The 17,315-nt window shown below is 42.9% G+C and overlaps 2 protein-coding genes across 5 annotated transcripts; one reads left to right on the plus strand and one right to left on the minus strand.

Moving 5' to 3' along the window:
- Positions 1–1,527: 1,527 nt before the first annotated feature.
- Positions 1,528–7,748, minus strand: LOC106606059 (cleft lip and palate transmembrane protein 1-like protein). Of its 3 annotated transcripts, XM_045697771.1 has the most exons (17): positions 7,144–7,748; positions 6,840–6,931; positions 6,441–6,621; positions 6,176–6,315; positions 5,917–5,995; positions 5,679–5,796; positions 5,476–5,570; positions 5,297–5,381; positions 4,793–4,896; positions 4,573–4,638; positions 4,333–4,383; positions 4,154–4,236; positions 4,016–4,050; positions 3,424–3,479; positions 3,281–3,325; positions 2,904–3,019; positions 1,528–2,612 (listed from the first exon to the last, which is right to left on the minus strand). In XM_045697771.1, the coding sequence occupies exons 1-17, from the start codon at positions 7,447–7,449 to the stop codon at positions 2,534–2,536; spliced, it is 1,731 nt and encodes a 576-aa protein (XP_045553727.1). In that variant the 5' UTR covers positions 7,450–7,748; the 3' UTR covers positions 1,528–2,533. The 3 variants fall into 3 exon arrangements, with proteins under 3 accessions (XP_045553727.1, XP_045553747.1, XP_045553736.1); XM_045697791.1 differs by lacking the exon at positions 6,840–6,931; XM_045697780.1 differs by lacking the exon at positions 2,904–3,019.
- An 83-nt stretch (positions 7,749–7,831) lies between these two features.
- On the plus strand, positions 7,832–15,818 carry LOC106595277 (magnesium transporter MRS2 homolog, mitochondrial). 2 transcript variants are annotated; one of them, XM_045697797.1, is made up of 11 exons: positions 7,832–8,785; positions 9,527–9,591; positions 9,886–9,922; positions 10,106–10,218; positions 10,653–10,829; positions 11,464–11,594; positions 12,059–12,175; positions 12,538–12,690; positions 13,625–13,742; positions 13,986–14,099; positions 15,403–15,818. In XM_045697797.1, the coding sequence occupies exons 1-11, from the start codon at positions 8,596–8,598 to the stop codon at positions 15,469–15,471; spliced, it is 1,284 nt and encodes a 427-aa protein (XP_045553753.1). In that variant the 5' UTR covers positions 7,832–8,595; the 3' UTR covers positions 15,472–15,818. The 2 variants fall into 2 exon arrangements, with proteins under 2 accessions (XP_045553753.1, XP_045553762.1); XM_045697806.1 differs by having other exon boundaries at positions 7,840–8,691.
- Positions 15,819–17,315: the final 1,497 nt, after the last annotated feature.

Consider the following 17,315-nt stretch of genomic DNA (forward strand, 5'->3'; position numbering starts at 1 on the left):
TCCATGACCATCACGGTTGACAACTCCCTTGTGTCCTCCTCCCAGAGTGCTAAGAGCCTCGGCGTGACCCTGGACAACACCCTGTCGTTCTCCACCAACATCAAGGCGGTGACCCGATCCTGTAGGTTCATGCTCTACAACATTCGCAGAGTACGACCCTGCCTCACACAGGAAGCGGCGCAGGTCCTAATCCAGGCACTTGTCATCTCCCGTCTGGATTATTGCAACTCGCTGTTGGCTGGGCTCCCTGCCTGTGCCATTAAACCCCTACAACTCATCCAGAACGCCGCAGCCCGTCTGGTGTTCAACCTTCCCAAGTTCTCTCACGTCACCCCGCTCCTCCGCTCTCTCCACTGGCTTCCAGTCGAAGCCCGCATCCGCTACAAGACCATGGTGCTTGCCTACGGAGCTGTGAGGGGAACGGCACCTCCGTACCTTCAGGCTCTGATCAGGCCCTACACCCAAACAAGGGCACTCCGTTCATCCACCTCTGGCCTGCTCGCCTCCCTACCTCTGAGGAAGCACAGTTCCCGCTCAGCCCAGTCAAAACTGTTCGCTGCTCTGGCACCCCAATGGTGGAACAAGCTCCCTCACGACGCCAGGACAGCGGAGTCAATCACCACCTTCCGGAGACACCAGAAACCCCACCTCTTCAAGGAATACCTGGGATAGGATAAAGTAATCCTTCTACCCCCCCCTTAAAAGATTTAGATGCACTATTGTAAAGTGGTTGTTCCACTGGATATTATAAGGTAAATGCACCAACTTGTAAGTCGCTCTGGATAAGAGCGTCTGCTAAATGACTTAAATGTAAATGTAAATGAGTTGGCGGATGCTTTAGTCCAGTTCTGGGAGGAGATCCCTCAGGAGACCATCCGCCACCTCATCAGGAGCATGCCCAGGCGTTGTAGGGAGGTCATACAGGCACGTGGTGGCCACACACACTACTGAGCCTCATTTTGACTTGTTTTAAGGACATTACATCAAAGTTGGATCAGCCTGTAGTGTGGTTTTCCACTTTAATTTTGAGTGTGACTCCAAATCCAGACATCCATGGGTTGATAAATTGGATTTCCATTGATTATTTTTGTGTGATTTTGTTGTCAGCACATTCAACATTGTAAAGAAAAAAGTATTTAATAAGATTATTTATTTCATTCAGATCTAGGATGTGTTGTTTAAGTGTTCCCTTTATTTTTTTGAGCATTATATATTCCATATGCTGTAAACTATTGTCTTAACAGTTTTACTCAATTCATTCTTATCGACCTAATAATTATGACATACTCCTCACTATTGTCATTGGTTGCACTAATTGCACTGTTTGTCTACAAAACCTGGTTCAATCATTCATGGCATTAGTGTTTTACCCAGTAGATTACTGGGACTGTATTAGTATGGACTGTGCAACTCTGTGTTTTTAGAGCTTACAGTGTTTTCGCTGTTGGTCAGCACCTCTACACTAAATAATTGTCTTTGTGTGTATGCCAGCTAACGCTTTTCATTAGTCATGACAATGCAACAGAGAAACACATAAATCATTTAATTGTAATAATTTAATCAAAGAGGAAAGGCATTCCATAAACCCTGGTAGAAGGATGTGATTCAAAAACAGGCTACACTTCCTACTTCATTTTTAAAGACCTTACAGTATCTTCATTATTTAAAAGTACAGTTGATTCCTGATAAGTGCGCATTGTATAAGTGCAAAAAACTTCATTAGTGCATTGTAGCTCAATCGTCCCATTTCAAATACAGCCTGGATAGATACAGGTTATGGGCATGTTCCGGTTAGCTCTCACATATGACTGTCCAAAGCCATTGAATTTATCAGGAGTTCACTGTACTTCACGTTACTCCATCTTTTGTACATGTTTCTCATTCCCCCCCTTTAGCACCCATCTATACATGTACTTTTCTCAAACAGGAAGTAGAGGACTGAAAGAACAAGCAGAAAACAGTACAGCAAGGAGCTGACAACACTGCATTCTTGTGGACAATATGGAGCAGTGCAGGCAGAGTGGGCAGCTTTATGCTTCAGTAGGCTACATCCTGGTTATATCTGGTAACATGGAGCAGTGCAGGCAGAGTGGGCAGCTTTATGCTTCAGTAGGCTACATCCTGGTTATATCTGGTAACATGGAGCAGTGCAGGCAGGGCGAGGGGCAGCCTCCTTTTTCAAGTGTTAATGTCATGTCCACAAGTACAGTGAAATGCCTTTCTTGCAAGCCTCAAACCTAACAATGCAGTAATCAATATGCATCACTAAAAAAAAGGTTCATGCTTCTGTAGGCTACATACTGGCTATATACGGGTTGGTCAAACTTCTAACACATGGAAATATCAGTGGTTAATGATGAACAACACAGGGTTGACTAAAAATAAGCTGTATTCTCTACGAATTGTGAACTTTACTAAAGGCTTCTAATAAACCCTGATGCACCCTCAGAGAGCCTCCATGCTGTTTACAACCCCACCATGTGCAGGTATGTTTCCTTCATTCAACCATGTTTTCTGGTGATGACCTCAGTCATCATTGGGCTTTGAGTTTCCTGTGGTTGTGGTGGCATGATCCATACTCACGACATCTGGTCTTGTTCGTAGAGTAAAGCCTACAGGGGGTGGGGGGCAGATAGAGAAGTAAATGAATGAGATCACATGTTTGGTTAACTGTCAGAAACCAAACCCCTGATCATCCAGGTCAATAGATCACAGGAGGGCTCAGAATGATGAACAGTTAAATCATCTAATAACGAGTGACTATAGGGCTATATCCCCAATGGTACCCTATTCTCTAAAGTGCACTACTTTTGACCAGAGCCATTTGGGAATAGGGTGCAATTTGGGACGTAGTCTAGAGTATTTCAGGGTCACTGACGATAGCTGAACTATGTCCCACCCACCTCCTCTGGTAAAGGTAGAGGAGAAACAGAATCTCATCCCTGAAGCAGCCCAGCTGGTGGGATGGGTGTGTGCTGAAGACACAGGTGAAGGCATCGTTGACGAATGTATTGACTGCCTAAAGAGAAGGCACAAGAGTGCTTAATTCTAACTCTGAATGCACCCCCAATGAAACCCTATTCCCTACATAGTGCACTACTTTTGACCAGGGCCCATAGGATGCACTATGGAATAGAGGGCCATTTGGGATGCATATACAGTGTCAACGTGAAGAAGAACAGACAACTTGATGACACTTTAGATGGACTTTAGTTAAGCAACTGCTTATCGCTCCAACAACAATTAATTATACTATAAAACAGTTACTGTTGCTACTCACTTTATACATCAATACGTTCCATTGCAAATGGCCCACGGACTTCAACTGAAGAAGAACAAGAAAAGAAAGTGAAGATTTGTGCCAAAATAGAACATTTTACTCAGGGCCCATTATGCTTTAAATTAGGACAAAGTAGGACAAACCTTGAAGTTAATGAACAGCTGAGGAGCCATAGAGAGGAATCCAAAAGCATAAATCCCTGCAGGGGGAAGCCCAGTTTCAGTTGGAATTATTGATATTACCCACTAATACAAGTTGTAGGATCTTAATTTGACCTTTTGTCAAAGCAAAATAACTCTGCGGCAACATGATTTGAACATTTAGTCCATGTTGCTTGACTGGTGGTTAAGCTATTAGCTGGCCAAAAGTAGGCTATATGTAAAGTGCAATAACGTTAGTGTGGGTTTTCAGTAAATCACAAAGCTTATCTGCATTTGGCAGTGCAGGAAAATTCTATGCAACAAAAGTGATCAAATTAAGATCCTACATCTGTAGTGGCTAATAAAAAAAAAACATATTGGCCATGATGAAGTAGCCTTGTGAAACCAGCCTGATCTCTCGGTAAGTCACATTCTGTTTCACTTCACAGTACAACAAATAGTGAGTGCAGCGTTCAGTCTGCTTGACCAGGCTAGTGTTAAAGATCTATATAAAATATTGTATTTGTGTGATCAATTGATATTAAATTCAAAACATAACCCCCAAGGAGGCTTGATAGAGTATGTGTAAACTTACCACTGACAAGGCTGTTGATTAACCATGAATAGTAGCTGTCAAAATAAAATCTGAATATTAGATACGTTGATGATCAATGTCCTCATCAAACCTATTTATTTATATTTTAAATACAATTCAACTCCAGACTTGTCTTACTTTTTATACCTCAGGTACACCAGAGAGAAGATGGCTCCACTAATAGACAGAGGGTACACTAAATAAGACAGGCATTTCATTGCCTAGAAAATGGAGAACTGCATTAGAAAATACTTGTCTGCTTGATTTATGGTATTAGTGTTAAGAGGAACCAAACATACCACTAATTCAGCACTTACCTGTGTGTCATGTTGTATAGTCTTTCTCTCTGATTCATCAAATTTACCAACCTGAAGACAACCAGTTTCAAGGAATAATCCTGAATTTACACTACTGTTGGTTTTTAACGCTAAAATATACATTTTTTCCGATAACAGATTCTTAATTAAAATCAACATGTACTCATTGGCCCTCCATGCACACAACATGAATAAACCACTAGGAATAAACAATATATACACACATTTTTTAATACTTACATGAACTATGGACCTAGAGGTTCTCCACTGTAGCTGTATTTTGGAAACCTTTTTGACCTTCCATACCTACAGGTATGTAGAGAGGGAGAAGAAGGAATTCATGAGATCTGGTATGGTAACACTGAACCTTCTGCCATCCGCAGCTATGCTTGGCAAAAAGCATTGATTATTTGTATTGATATTCTAAATCCTTTCCAAACTGCTGACTCATGGCAGATACCTCAATTGTGGTTCCTATTCCAACAGGAATAAGACCTAGCAAGCTGCTTCGTTCCTCCAGCATTTTCAGGAGAATCACTATGGTGCTAAAGCATCTCCACAGCACTGGAACAGAACAGCATAGAGAAACAGATAGAGCTGGGTTAGTGCTGAGGTAGATGGGAGTAGATCAGTAGATTCGTGTGCTGCTGGAGGTAGTGTTTGTGGGCAGATGGTGGGATTATCCAGAGGCCTGCCTTGGATAACTATCTGTAGTAATTATACCCAAATCTGCACAAACACCACATATCTGTCCCAAATGGTATCCTATTCCCTATGTAGTGCACTACCATGGTCAAAAGTAATGCACTATAGAGGGAATAGGGTGCCATTTGGAACGCATTTCAAGCCTGACACCTCATCTTCCCTAACTCAGTTAGGAAATTGGCATGAAAACTTGGATGCATAAATAAGAAAATGAAATGCATTATTATAAAGATGTATTTTACTCCGCCCTCACTCGTACCTGTTTTGCGAGACATGCCCACCATGTTTTTCTTCTTCCTCCAAAAGCTTATGTCATTTTTAAACGCCAGGAATTCAAATATGAACTGAAACATTAGACAAAGAAAACTGTAGATGGCTGACATGATTTGAAATGATCTTTGTGATAGAATTAATGAATTCTAATAGAAAATCACTTACATGGAATGCAGTCACCAGGGTAGTCAATGCTAACAGGTACAAGTTGTTGTCCACAAGAACACCTTTGATTTCATCTATATTCACCTCAGTGAACCCTGTAATAAATGAAGCAAAAAAGTTATTTTACAAGAAGTTGACAAACGTATGTTATCTCTGTAGTTTAAAAGGAGGGCTAAAGTTTAGGACTAAAGTAATAAACTAACCAAAACGTTTCAGTGAAAACATTACATCCTGCATGTGGATCCAGAGACGGAATTGCCTCAGCGATAGGCCTTCGTAGGATATTGTAAGAGGTAGTTTGGTTGTGGAGCCGTTAATCTCCTACAAACACATGTTGTAAAAACAAGTATCCTCCAAGCCCTCTTTGTGAGGTATGTTTTAATGTTCTTGAAATTAGTGTTTATAACTGTAATATAATTTACAAGAAGAGTAACATCTCACCATCATGTCCTTTACCCTGACGCTGAGTTCATCAATGTGTAAAAGTGGGAGATATACCATCCTGTTTTCATCCTGAAATCTAAAACACGAGACAAAATATCTGAAATACAGAACATCAATATTTCTCACCATCTCTGTAGCTAGCTCTGCATAATGTGAGTGATGCTGTGCTATATAAGTGTATTTTAGGCCTTATAGCACACACCCACTCCCAAAATAAACACACTCACACAATACAACATTTTTATATGAGACTTACACTCTCATGTAGCGCCGGACATCACTTGGCAAGGCCCCTCTGTTGAAGGTGAAGTCCTCTGACATCATGTTTAGGGTTAGACGGGACCTCCAGTGAGAGATGGGTCTGTCTACTTCTCGAGGAGCAGTGGCAGCATGTTTCTGAGAAAACGCAAGACCAGGAGAAGCCATGAAAGAGATGATCAAATGGGTCAACCAAACAGAGGAGTTAAAGATGATCTTTTGCCAGTCCAGAATGAAACAGAGAAATTGTTTAGTTGTCTTACTTTGAGGACCTCTTTAGCAGAGCTGAGATTTCCTCTGGACATCATGTAGGTGCTGAGCTGGGCAACATGATGGACCTGCCGGTTATCTTGCAAGGGAGACACTCCAAACTTGTGTACATAAACCAATGTGTGCAGAGTCCCGTTGTTACGTGTTGCCAACGGCAGGGATACATTCACCACCCTTTAAATCAAGAAAAGCAATGGTGACAGGTGAGAGATATAGGCTTCTGTCCCAAATGACACCATAGTGTCTATATAGTGCACTACTTTAGATCAGGGACTATAGGGAATACAGTGCCATTTGGGATGCAGCCCATAACCTTATCTTTATACTGGACTAAAAGTGACATGCTATTTTTACGCCACATGACTGCAGATTTAAATGGGACTTCGGCCTACCTTTCAAATTTAGAATGTATGTCAAAGTCATCTATCTTGATGATGAGGTTGAGTTCACTGTGGTCAGGCCTCAAACTGGAGAAAATGCTGAGCTGTTAAAATAAATGAGACTTCGCAATGATTCAATTCAATTTATCTTTATGGGCTCTGAAAGACACTTCTTGTGCACCATGGTCACTAATTAAATTGTGATGCATGAATTATCTGACCAAATACAATAGCTAAAGATGATTAATTGTATTAAAAACCTACCCTAAATCTAGGGTTTCACTGCAGTATGTGTAAGATCAAGGCCACTATTTACCTGGAGACGGGGTCTTTCTGCAAGGTAGGAAGAAATGCAGTCTCCTTTACCTCTCTCACAAGGCTTGGTGTATACAAAGCCATAAATCACCCAGCAGGTGTGTGACATATACACGACGAACACCCCTAGTAATATTTTTGTCAGATAAGTCCTTTTGAATAGGTCCTTCGAACTCGTCGGCTTTGAATAGCACGAAGGGAACATACTGGTATGAAATGTAAAAATAAAAAACGACCAAAACGAATGATGGACATTGACAGCTAAAGCTAGGAGTATAGGACCACAAAAGTGCGTCAATGATATCATCAGAAAATATACAATTTGTCAAATCAGACGCATCACGCCGCTCGGCATCTTGTAAGCCAGAACTGTATCCAGGCGGCACGCGAAGACGCCTACGGTTCGGTGGTGGTGGTGTTGACGCGGATAACGCCTCCCCGTTCCGCGTCAGGTGAAATACAGGGTGACGATTGGGTGCCACAGTGGTAACCACAAGGTGAAAACACAACCCTCAATGTAATGTATCTTTTGAGCATAGGGAAATTACATTTCGTGGATAAATTGGAAAATATCGAGGGTGTTTTGTTTCTTCCCGAACATATACGGAAGTCTCAAGTAAAGTTTTCTTTCGTTGAACAACGTCATTGGTTGAAACTGATTCATCCTCTCGAGTTCAGGGTCATGCACGAGCACGTGTTACTGTAACACCAAAACACCCCGATGCCTGCTGGTTGTAGTTGCTCAGAGCTAGCTGTCCCTGTGTTACGGAGGAATAACGTATCTTGGATTTAGCTATACCAGCTGCAAGCCTATTGTTATTTGCTATTTTAATCACATATGGCACATTTTTGCGACTGTGCGACACGTTTAGAAGGTCGTTCGGGAGGCATGAGTTAGTCTGCTGCTAGCAGCATAAAAGTTTGTTCGCTAACGTTAGCAGTTAGCTACCTTGCTAGCTAGCGCATTGTTTGCGTGCTAACTAGCTAAATAAAGGGGGTACCTAGTTAGTTGTATAATTGAATGCATTCAACTGAAATGTGTCATCTGCATTTATCCCAACCCCTCTGAATCAGAGAGGTGTGGAGGGCTGCCTTAATCGACATCCACGTCTTCGGCGCCCGGGTAACAGTGGGTTAACTGCCTTGCTCAGGGGCAGAACGACTGATTTTTACCTTGTCAGCTCGGGGATTCGATCCAGCAACCGTGCTCACAAAATAGAATTTACCCGACTTTGGACTGAAACGGTTGTATGATTTTTCAGAACAAACCACTGTCTTTGTCCAGTGCTACGTAGCCAGCTGATAAGTTTACCAGCTACCTACCCTACGTTAGTGATTCAGTTCCAGATACAAGTGGAATAACCAGCAATGCAACTGATCAACTGGCTAGACTAACTAAGTAGCTAAAGAACTAAGGACACTTTGCTAAAATGCAGTGGTGGTGAACAAAGCAATGGAAGCTTGTTTCAAGTCGTTCACCATGGGTGGTCTTCGGAGATCTCTGGACATTAAATTTGGGGTCCTCACCGGCTGTTTGACCTGCAGAACAGTGAGTTGTTCCAGATCACCTATAAAATGCCAACTCTCCAAGCATCAGCCGGTGACGAGGGGGAAAGCAACACTGTTGCAATCATGTCCGCCTGGTAGGTGATGTAACATTTTTACTGTTATGGCTAGACCTAGCTGCACAAAGCTACTCCCGCCTCCAGTAGTTGATCTAGAGGTGTTGGGGAGACTACATAAATGTACTGGTGAAACCAGCACTTAGTAGTGTTGATGTTGTCGTTTCAATGAGCCAGGCAGAGGCAAAAAGCCTGATATGGACAGTGAAGGTGCAGAGATGGCAGGAGCAGTGGAATAGAGATACTATGGGCAGGCATTTATTCCAAATACAGAGGAAAGTTGGGGAGGACGTCAGGAAGGGACAGAAGAGAGGCTATTTTTACAAGATTAAGGGTGGGACACAACCAGTTGAATAAGACTTTAAATATGATAGGAAAGCATCCAACAGGAAAGTGTGGTTATTGCCAGGAAACAGAGACTGTTGAGCTTGCATTGCTACAGTGTGGGCAGTATCAGAGGGAAAGAGAGAGGCTGAGATCTAATATGAGGGAGAAGGGGAAACAGGAAGTTAGTTTAGAGTATATTGAGTAGAACGTCATTAGATATAGTCTCAAATATTTTCTATTTTTTAAGAGCAACGGGGCTGGCAAGTAGGATTTAGTTTCTCCCAGTCTCTGGCCCCCACTCCAGTACAGTAGTTGGCGGTAATGCATCATAACATTGGATGCCAACCGCCGATAAACCCCACCGAAAAAGAAGACCTAGCTGCAACACACATGTTGTTGTTGGCTAATGGATTATTATTTTTGTTTAATTGGCAGCATATTTAATTCGCCATAGAGGAACTGAGGCATCCCTCTCAAGTGTGGCTCCTGCTTTTGTTGTGGTAAGTGGCAAGTTTTAGTTGTGTCAATCATATCCAATTTGAAATTGTTATTCTAGTCTCTCCTAAATGTTATGTCTGTCAGCGGTATATGGGATATGATCAAATGTTTATCAACATTGACAATGCCAACATTCTATAAAAAGATTGCTTCTGCAAAATGCTAGAACAGAGAGAACCAATGTGTCAGTTCATTGTGACTACCTATATTGTTCACCTGAGGGAGTGTGTGGAATGTACCTACAAGTTCTACAGCAATATACTGGCAGTAGCTACAACTGTGCTCTTATGTCATAGATGAAATTTGACAAAGATGGAAATGTAACCTCATTTGGTAAGTATTGGAACATTTATTGTCCTCATTAGCTTGCCCATTATTTGCTTTTTTAAGTTTTCTGTTCTCACAAGGACTACATCGAAATGCAATTGTTTATTGTACTTTGTTACTGACAAGGTATTTGTCCTTCCTATAAGTTTTGAGTGTGACTTCTGACCCCTGGTCTGATTCCTATCTCAGAGAAGAAGAAGATGGAGCTGTATCATGAGCTGAGTCTGCAGGCCAGAGACCTCAGGTTCCAACACTTCACCAGCATCACCGCTAGGAACAACAACATCATCATTCGCATGGAGGTAGCTACGTACTGCTTCCCTGTGGCTCAGTTGGTAGAGCATGGTGTTTGCAACGCCAGCATGGTGTGTGCAACGCCAGGGTTGTGGGTTTGATTCCCACGGGGGGCCGGTATAAAAAATGTTTTTTTTAAATGCATGAAATGAAATGTATGCATTCACTACTGTAAGTCGCTCTGGATAAGAGCGTCTGCTAAATGACTAAAATGTAAAATGATGTAAATGTTTTTGTTTCGTGTTACAGCGTTATGCTGAAGGTACTGTCAGCTAAACTGCTGCGTTTGTCACCTGTCGTGACAGCTAGCCTCAAATTATCCTCTAACTTTTAGAGAATCCTATGATTAAAAAAACAAGTATAAAATCGCACACTAGTAAAAACAGGTGACCGAACTTGACTCGTTTTTGCACCTGAACAGAGTCTGTTCTTGTGTCTTCAGGCCTTGAAGGCAGTAGTGACCCCCAATAGCCTGTTGGTGTTGGATTTCCGAGGTCTGGGATTGGAGAGATGGCTGGTCCTGGAGTTGGCTCCACAGTTGAATGGGGATCATGGAGCTCTTGCCACTCATTCACTGCCATTTGAGTTCAGAGCCCTTGAAGCTATTCTGCAGCACAGGGTAAGACACACGCTACTCAATCACTCATTTACTATTCATTTATCACAACAATTGTTCACACTTTATTTATTTGGATAGTCACATATTGATGATCTACTCATGGTCATACTATCTGTTGATAAGCAACTGCTTGCTAGGGTTAGGGTAAGGGTTGAGTTCAGGGTTACGGATCAATCAATTACATTTATTTATAAATGTCACAAAGTGCTGTACAGAAACCCAGCCTAAAACCCCAAACAGCAAGCAATGCAGATGTAGTAACACGGTGGCTAGGAAAAACTCCCTAGAAAGGCAGGAACCTAGGAAGAAACCCAGAGAGGAACCAGCCTCTGAGGGGTGGCCAGTCCTCTTCTGGCTGTGCCGGGTGGAGATTAAAAGAGCACGTGGCCATTGAGGCCAGATTGTTCTTCAAGATGTTCAAACGTTCATAGATGACCAGCAGGGTCAAATAATGATCAGTGGTTGAAGAGGGTGCAACAGGTCAGTACCTCAGGATAAGGGTTAGTGGATAGTTAGTTGATATGTTGTTGACAGTTATTGAACATCTACAAACCATCTACTTGGGACTATCCAAATAAAGTGTCACCTGGTATTTGTTTATGCATGTATGTGTGTCTGTTTGTTTTGTGTATAGGTAAACACCCTTCAGGCTCGGCTGAATGAGGTTCACCCTGTCATCCTGGACATTCTAGAGTCTCTTGTGGATCCTAAACTACTCTCTGCAGATCGCAGCAAACTGCATATACTTCTTCAGAACAGAAAGAAGTGAGTGGAAAAGAAATTCCAGTCACATCATGATAAGGAGCGTTGCTGCTTTTGCATGTAACGTTTGGTTCATCTTATCAAGGCAGATCCTCTATTACGGGCATTGGCCAAGTAACTGAAAGGTTGCTGGTTTGAATCCGAGCTGACTACGTAAAAAATCTGTCAATGTGCCCTTGAGCAAGGCACTTAACCCTAATTGCTCCTGTAAGTCACTCTGGATATGAGCATCAGCTAAATGACTTAAATGTATTGTAGGTGTAGAAAAGATGAACACCTATGGTTATAGTTGGGCCATGGCTATTGTATGGATCTAGAAATCCTGCACGAGAAGGCGTGGCTGGTTTAGCTGTGTAGTCAATCTCATTCCCTTTCTCCATCCTGATTCGGGAGACTTCCAACCGGGATTTCTGGGAATTTGGGGGAAAGTTACCATAATTGTTCAACCCTAACTGTTTTCTGCCCAGCCTGTCAGAGCTGGAGACAGACATCAAGGTCTTCAAGGACAGTCTGCTGAAGATCCTAGACGAAGAGGAGATGATCGAGGAGCTTTGTGTCACCAAGTGGACGGATCCACGTGTGTTGTAAGTGAAATTTCAACATGCAGATTTTGTAGGCACATGGTACTTCATGAGATTATTTGTGTTCATTGTACACGTTTTTCATTATGGTGGGAGTGAGCTGACAACGGGAGGGTTGCTGGCATCAATCCGTCAAGGGTCACCCTTGATGTAAACCCCCTGAACTGCTCACTGGGCACGGCACTGTGGCTGCCTCGTGGTCCAGCCTTTAAAACCTAGTCTGTGTGTGTGTCTGAGGGGTTGGTACAGCAGAAGACACATTTCTCTCGTGTGGATGAATAAAGTATATATATATTTTTTCTTAAGAGTTGTTGGATGAAGGCTTTATTGGTCTCTCTTGTTGTTGTGTGTGTCTCTGGAGGCAGTGAGGAGAGCAGTCTGGGCATTGATCATGCTGAGGAGATGGAGCTTCTCCTGGAGAACTACTTCATGCAGGCTGAGGAGCTGGGCAACACGACCAGGGAGCTCAAGGGCCTGATAGACGACTCAGAGAGTGTTATCTTCATCAACCTGGACAGGTACTGACGACTAAACCCTGTCTGCATCCCTGTTTCCTATATAGTACAGTATGTTTGACCAGGGCCCATAGGCCTCAAAAGTAGTCCACTATGTAGGGAATAGGGCAGGGGTTCTCAAACCTTTTGGGCCCGGTAGCAAATTCATCAGGGACCCCCTCATAATCAGAACACAACTCGAGTGAGATAACAAATAGCATACAAAAAGTTTTACTATGACTTTGGCAGTGCGTGACCGGACGAACCAAGTCTCGGACCTGGGAAGGAACATTTTAAAGGCCCGTCTCTTGACATCAGGGAGAACATTTTGCAGTTTTCAAGCTAATATCCTGTAATTCTGCACATTTTGTCACGGGGAAGAGATTATTTTGTTGTTGCAGCTTTAAGAGACAAAACGTTAATGTTTTAAAGCTTCAATGAGTTGCAAATGTATAGTTGGTGGAGTACTGTGTATATCAATATCCCTGTGAGCCTCCCAGGCCCATATTGCCCAGGGTTAAAAACATACATTATAGATTAATAATATTATATTTGATTCTATTACACACTAAACTTATTTCATAGATCCCTTGGCCAAAATGAGTTTAACCTGTTAGTAATATTTAAGGGGGGGGCGCCAGTTATGCATCTCTGGTATAGTGTAATAGTCATGCTGCGTCCATACAAAATATGCTGGCAGAATTATCTAGCTAGACAACAACAAAAAAAATCAGTTTAAGTGTATTGCTGATTTAACTGGCTTTTGGTAGACTTAATTTGTCCTGATGTCGTTTTCTGTATTTCATGCTATCAGGGGAACTAGCCTATTTTTCCAACTGCTTAACATGGCATTTTTCTTTTCTCCTGTTGTTAATTGGCTTAAACAGCTCTCTGTTAGTCAGGCCTAGTTTGTTACCATCCCATTTCCCTCTGTCCCCATGGGCCTTGGCCCACCCAGTCACCGGAACGTGATGATGCGTCTGAACCTGCAGCTCACCATGGGGACCTTCTCTCTCTCCCTATTTGGCCTGATGGGCGTCGCCTTCGGGATGAACTTGGAATCCACGTTTGAGGAGGTTAATGATATGCATTGATGATAAAGCTTTAATCTTAGAAATTACACGTGAGACAATTTAACATTGAGTTTGTTAACCTGGCAACACATGCTCATTGTAAACTAGCCAGCTGCAGCAATGTTATATTGCTAAATGGCAGATGAACCTGAGGTGAAGGATGACTGGCTCAGTGTGTGGTCCATAGAGATATAACGCTAGATCGAACAGAGAGTTTTATCTATGGTGTCGTGTTTGTTCCTCCAGGACCCCAAGGTGTTCTGGCTGGTGACAGGCTTCATGTTCCTGGGTAGTGGACTAATCTGGAGGAGACTGCTCTCGTTCCTGGGTCGACATCTTGAGCCTACTGTCCCCCCACAGGTAATTGAATTGTTAATTTCATGATATATTTGGATAGAAATGAGTATCATCTGATGCATACTAGTGTGTAACGTGTATAAAGTCCCTGGGTACTGCATGTGTCTGACATCTTGATCATGCTTAAGCTCAGTTTTAAAATGTAGTTTTATTTATTTCACCTTTATTTAACCAGGTAGGCTAGTTGAGAACAAGTTCTCATTTGCAACTGCGACCTGGCCAAGATAAAGCATAGCAGTTCGACACATACAACAACACAGAGTGGAATGAACAAAACATAGTCAATAATACAGTAGAAAAAACAAAACAAAAAGTCTATATACAGTGAGTGCAAATAAGGGAATTAAGGCAATAAATAGGCCATGGTGGTGAAGTAATTACAATATGGTAATTAAACACTGGAATGGTAGATGTGCAAGTAGAGATACTGGGGTGCAAAAGGAGCAAAATAAATAAATACAGTATGGGGATGAGGTAGATAGATGGGCTGTATACAGATGGGATATGAACAGGTGCAGTGATCTGTGAGCTGCTCTGACAGCTGGTGCTTAAAGCTTGTGAGGGCGATGGGAATCTCCAGCTTCAGTGATTTTTGCAGTTCGTTCCAGTCATTGGCAGCAGAGAACTGGAAGGAAAGGCGACCAAAGGAGGAATTGGCTTTTGGGGGTGACCAGTGAGATATACCTGCTGGAGCGTGTGCTACGAGTGGGTGCTGCTATGGTGACCAGCGAGCTGAGATAAGGCGGGGCTTTACCTAGCAGAGACTTGTAGATAACCTGTAGCCAGTGTGTTTGGCGACGAGTATGAAGCGAGGGCCAGCCAACGAGAGCGTATAGGTCGCAGTGGTGGGTAGTGGTGACAAAACGGATGGCACTGTGATAGACTGCATCCAGTTTGTTGAGTAGAGTGTTGAAGGCTATTTTATAGATGACATCGCCGAAGTTGAGGATCGGTAGGATGGTCAGTTTTACGAGGGTATGTTTGGCAGCATGAGTGAAGGATGCATTGTTGTGAAATAGGAAGCTGATTCTAGATTTAATTTTGGATTGGAGATGCTTAATGTGGGTCTGGAAGGAGAGTTTAGTCTAACAAGACACCTAGGTATTTGTTGTTATCCACGTATTCTAAGTCAGAGCCGTACAGAGTAGTGATGCTGGATGGGCGGGCAGGTGCGGGCAATGATCGGTTGAATAGCATGCATTTAGTTTTATTTGCGTTTAAGAGCAGTTGGAGCGTTTCGTCTTGAGATTATTCTGATCATTTCCATGACTTGTGTTGTTATAAAAACCCTCTTTCTCCTCCCTAGATCCCAACAGTTTGGAAGAGAAGCCAAATCAACTCAAAAGGAGGAGAGGTGAAGAGTGGACTAAGATGATAGTTCGTTGTTGCACCACCTCTCTGCTGAGGAATCTGAACTGTTTGACTGTTTTCATACTACAGTGAGATTTCTCTCGTTTACTGCAGAGGAATGTTTTTTTTCTTTTCATAATCTCAATATCAGTTTTTTGCAATTGGTTTAAGACTGTTGTAAGCAGTGTTCATGTATTTATTAGCATCCTGGATATATTGTTATAATGAAGCACACTGTATACCTCCAGCTGTATTCAAGGATACTGCACCAATTCTTACTGTCCAAAAACATACTCCCACTGTTCACCAAAACCACTGTTCAAATAGCTTTGACTGACTATACAACTAATAAATAAAGACATTGAGTACTGAGCAGTCTCAAACTTTGAAAGAACTAAAACCCAAGACATACTATATATACACAAAAGTATGTGGACACCCCTTCAAATTAGTTGAATCGGCTATTTCAGCCACACCCGTTGCTGACAGGTGTATAAAATCGAGTACACAGCCATGCAATCTACATAGACAAACATTGGCAGTAGAATAGCCTTACTGAAGGCACTGTCGTAGGATGCCCTGCTAGAGCTGCCCCGGTCATCTGTAAGTACTGTTATTGTGAAGTGGGAACATCTAGGAGCAACAACATCTCAGCCGCGAAGTGGTAGGCTACACAAGCTCGCAGAACGGTACCGCCGAGTGCTAAAGCGTGTTAAAACTGTCTGTCCTCGGTTGGAGCAGTCATTAGAGTTCCAACCTGCCTCTGGAAGCAATGTCAGCACAAGAACCGGTCGTCGGAAGCTTCATGAAATGGGTTTCCATGGCCGAGCAGCCGCACACAACCCTAAGATCACCATGCGCAATGCCAAGTGTCGGCTGGAGTGGTGTAAAGCCCACAGCCATTGGACTTTCGAGCAGTGGAAACGCGTTCTCTGGAATGATGAATCACGCTTCACCATGTGGTAGTTCGACAGACTAATCTGGGTTTGGCGGATGCCAGGAGAATGCTACCTGCCCGAATGCATAGTGCCAACTGTAACGTTTGGTGGAGGAGAAATAATAGTCTGGGGCTGTTTTTCATGGTTCGGACTAGGCCCCTTAGTTGCAGTGAAGGGAAATCTTAACGCAACAGCATACAATGACATTATAGACAATTCTGTGCTTCCAACTTTGTGGCAACAGTTTGGGGAAGGCCCTTTCCTGTTTCAGCATGACAATGCAGCTATTCACAAAGGTAGGTCCATACAGAAATGGTTTGTCGAGATCGGTGTGGAAGAACTTGACTGGCCTGCACAGAGCCCCGACCTCAACTCCCATCGAACATCTTTGGAATGAATTGGAACGCTGACTGCAAGCCAGGACTAATTGCCCAACATCAGTACCGGCCTCACTAATGGAAGCACGTCCTCGCAGCAATGTTCTAACTCAGCAGAAAAAGACACGTCCTCTCACTGTCAACTGAGGTTATTTTCAGCAAACTTAACATGTGTAAATATTTGTATGAACATAAGATTCCACAACTGAGACATAAAATTAACAAGTTCCACAGACATGTGACTAACAGAAATTGAATAATGTGTCCCTGGACAAAGTGTAGGGGTCAAAATCAAAAGTCAGTATTTGGTGTGGCCACCAGCTGCATTAAGTACTGCAGGGCATCTACTCCTCATGGACTGGTGCACCAGATAAGCCCGTTCTTGCTGTGAGATGTTACCCCTCTCTTTCACCAAGGCACCTGCAAGTTCCCGGGCATTTCTGGGGGGAATGGCCCTAGCCCTCACCCTCCGATCCAACAGCTCCCAGATGTGCTCAATGGGATTGAGATCCGGGCTCTTCGCTGGCCATGGCAGAACACTGACATTCCTGTCT

Source organism: Salmo salar, chromosome ssa02 (genome assembly GCF_905237065.1).
Source record: "Salmo salar chromosome ssa02, Ssal_v3.1, whole genome shotgun sequence".
Taxonomy (NCBI): domain Eukaryota; kingdom Metazoa; phylum Chordata; class Actinopteri; order Salmoniformes; family Salmonidae; genus Salmo; species Salmo salar.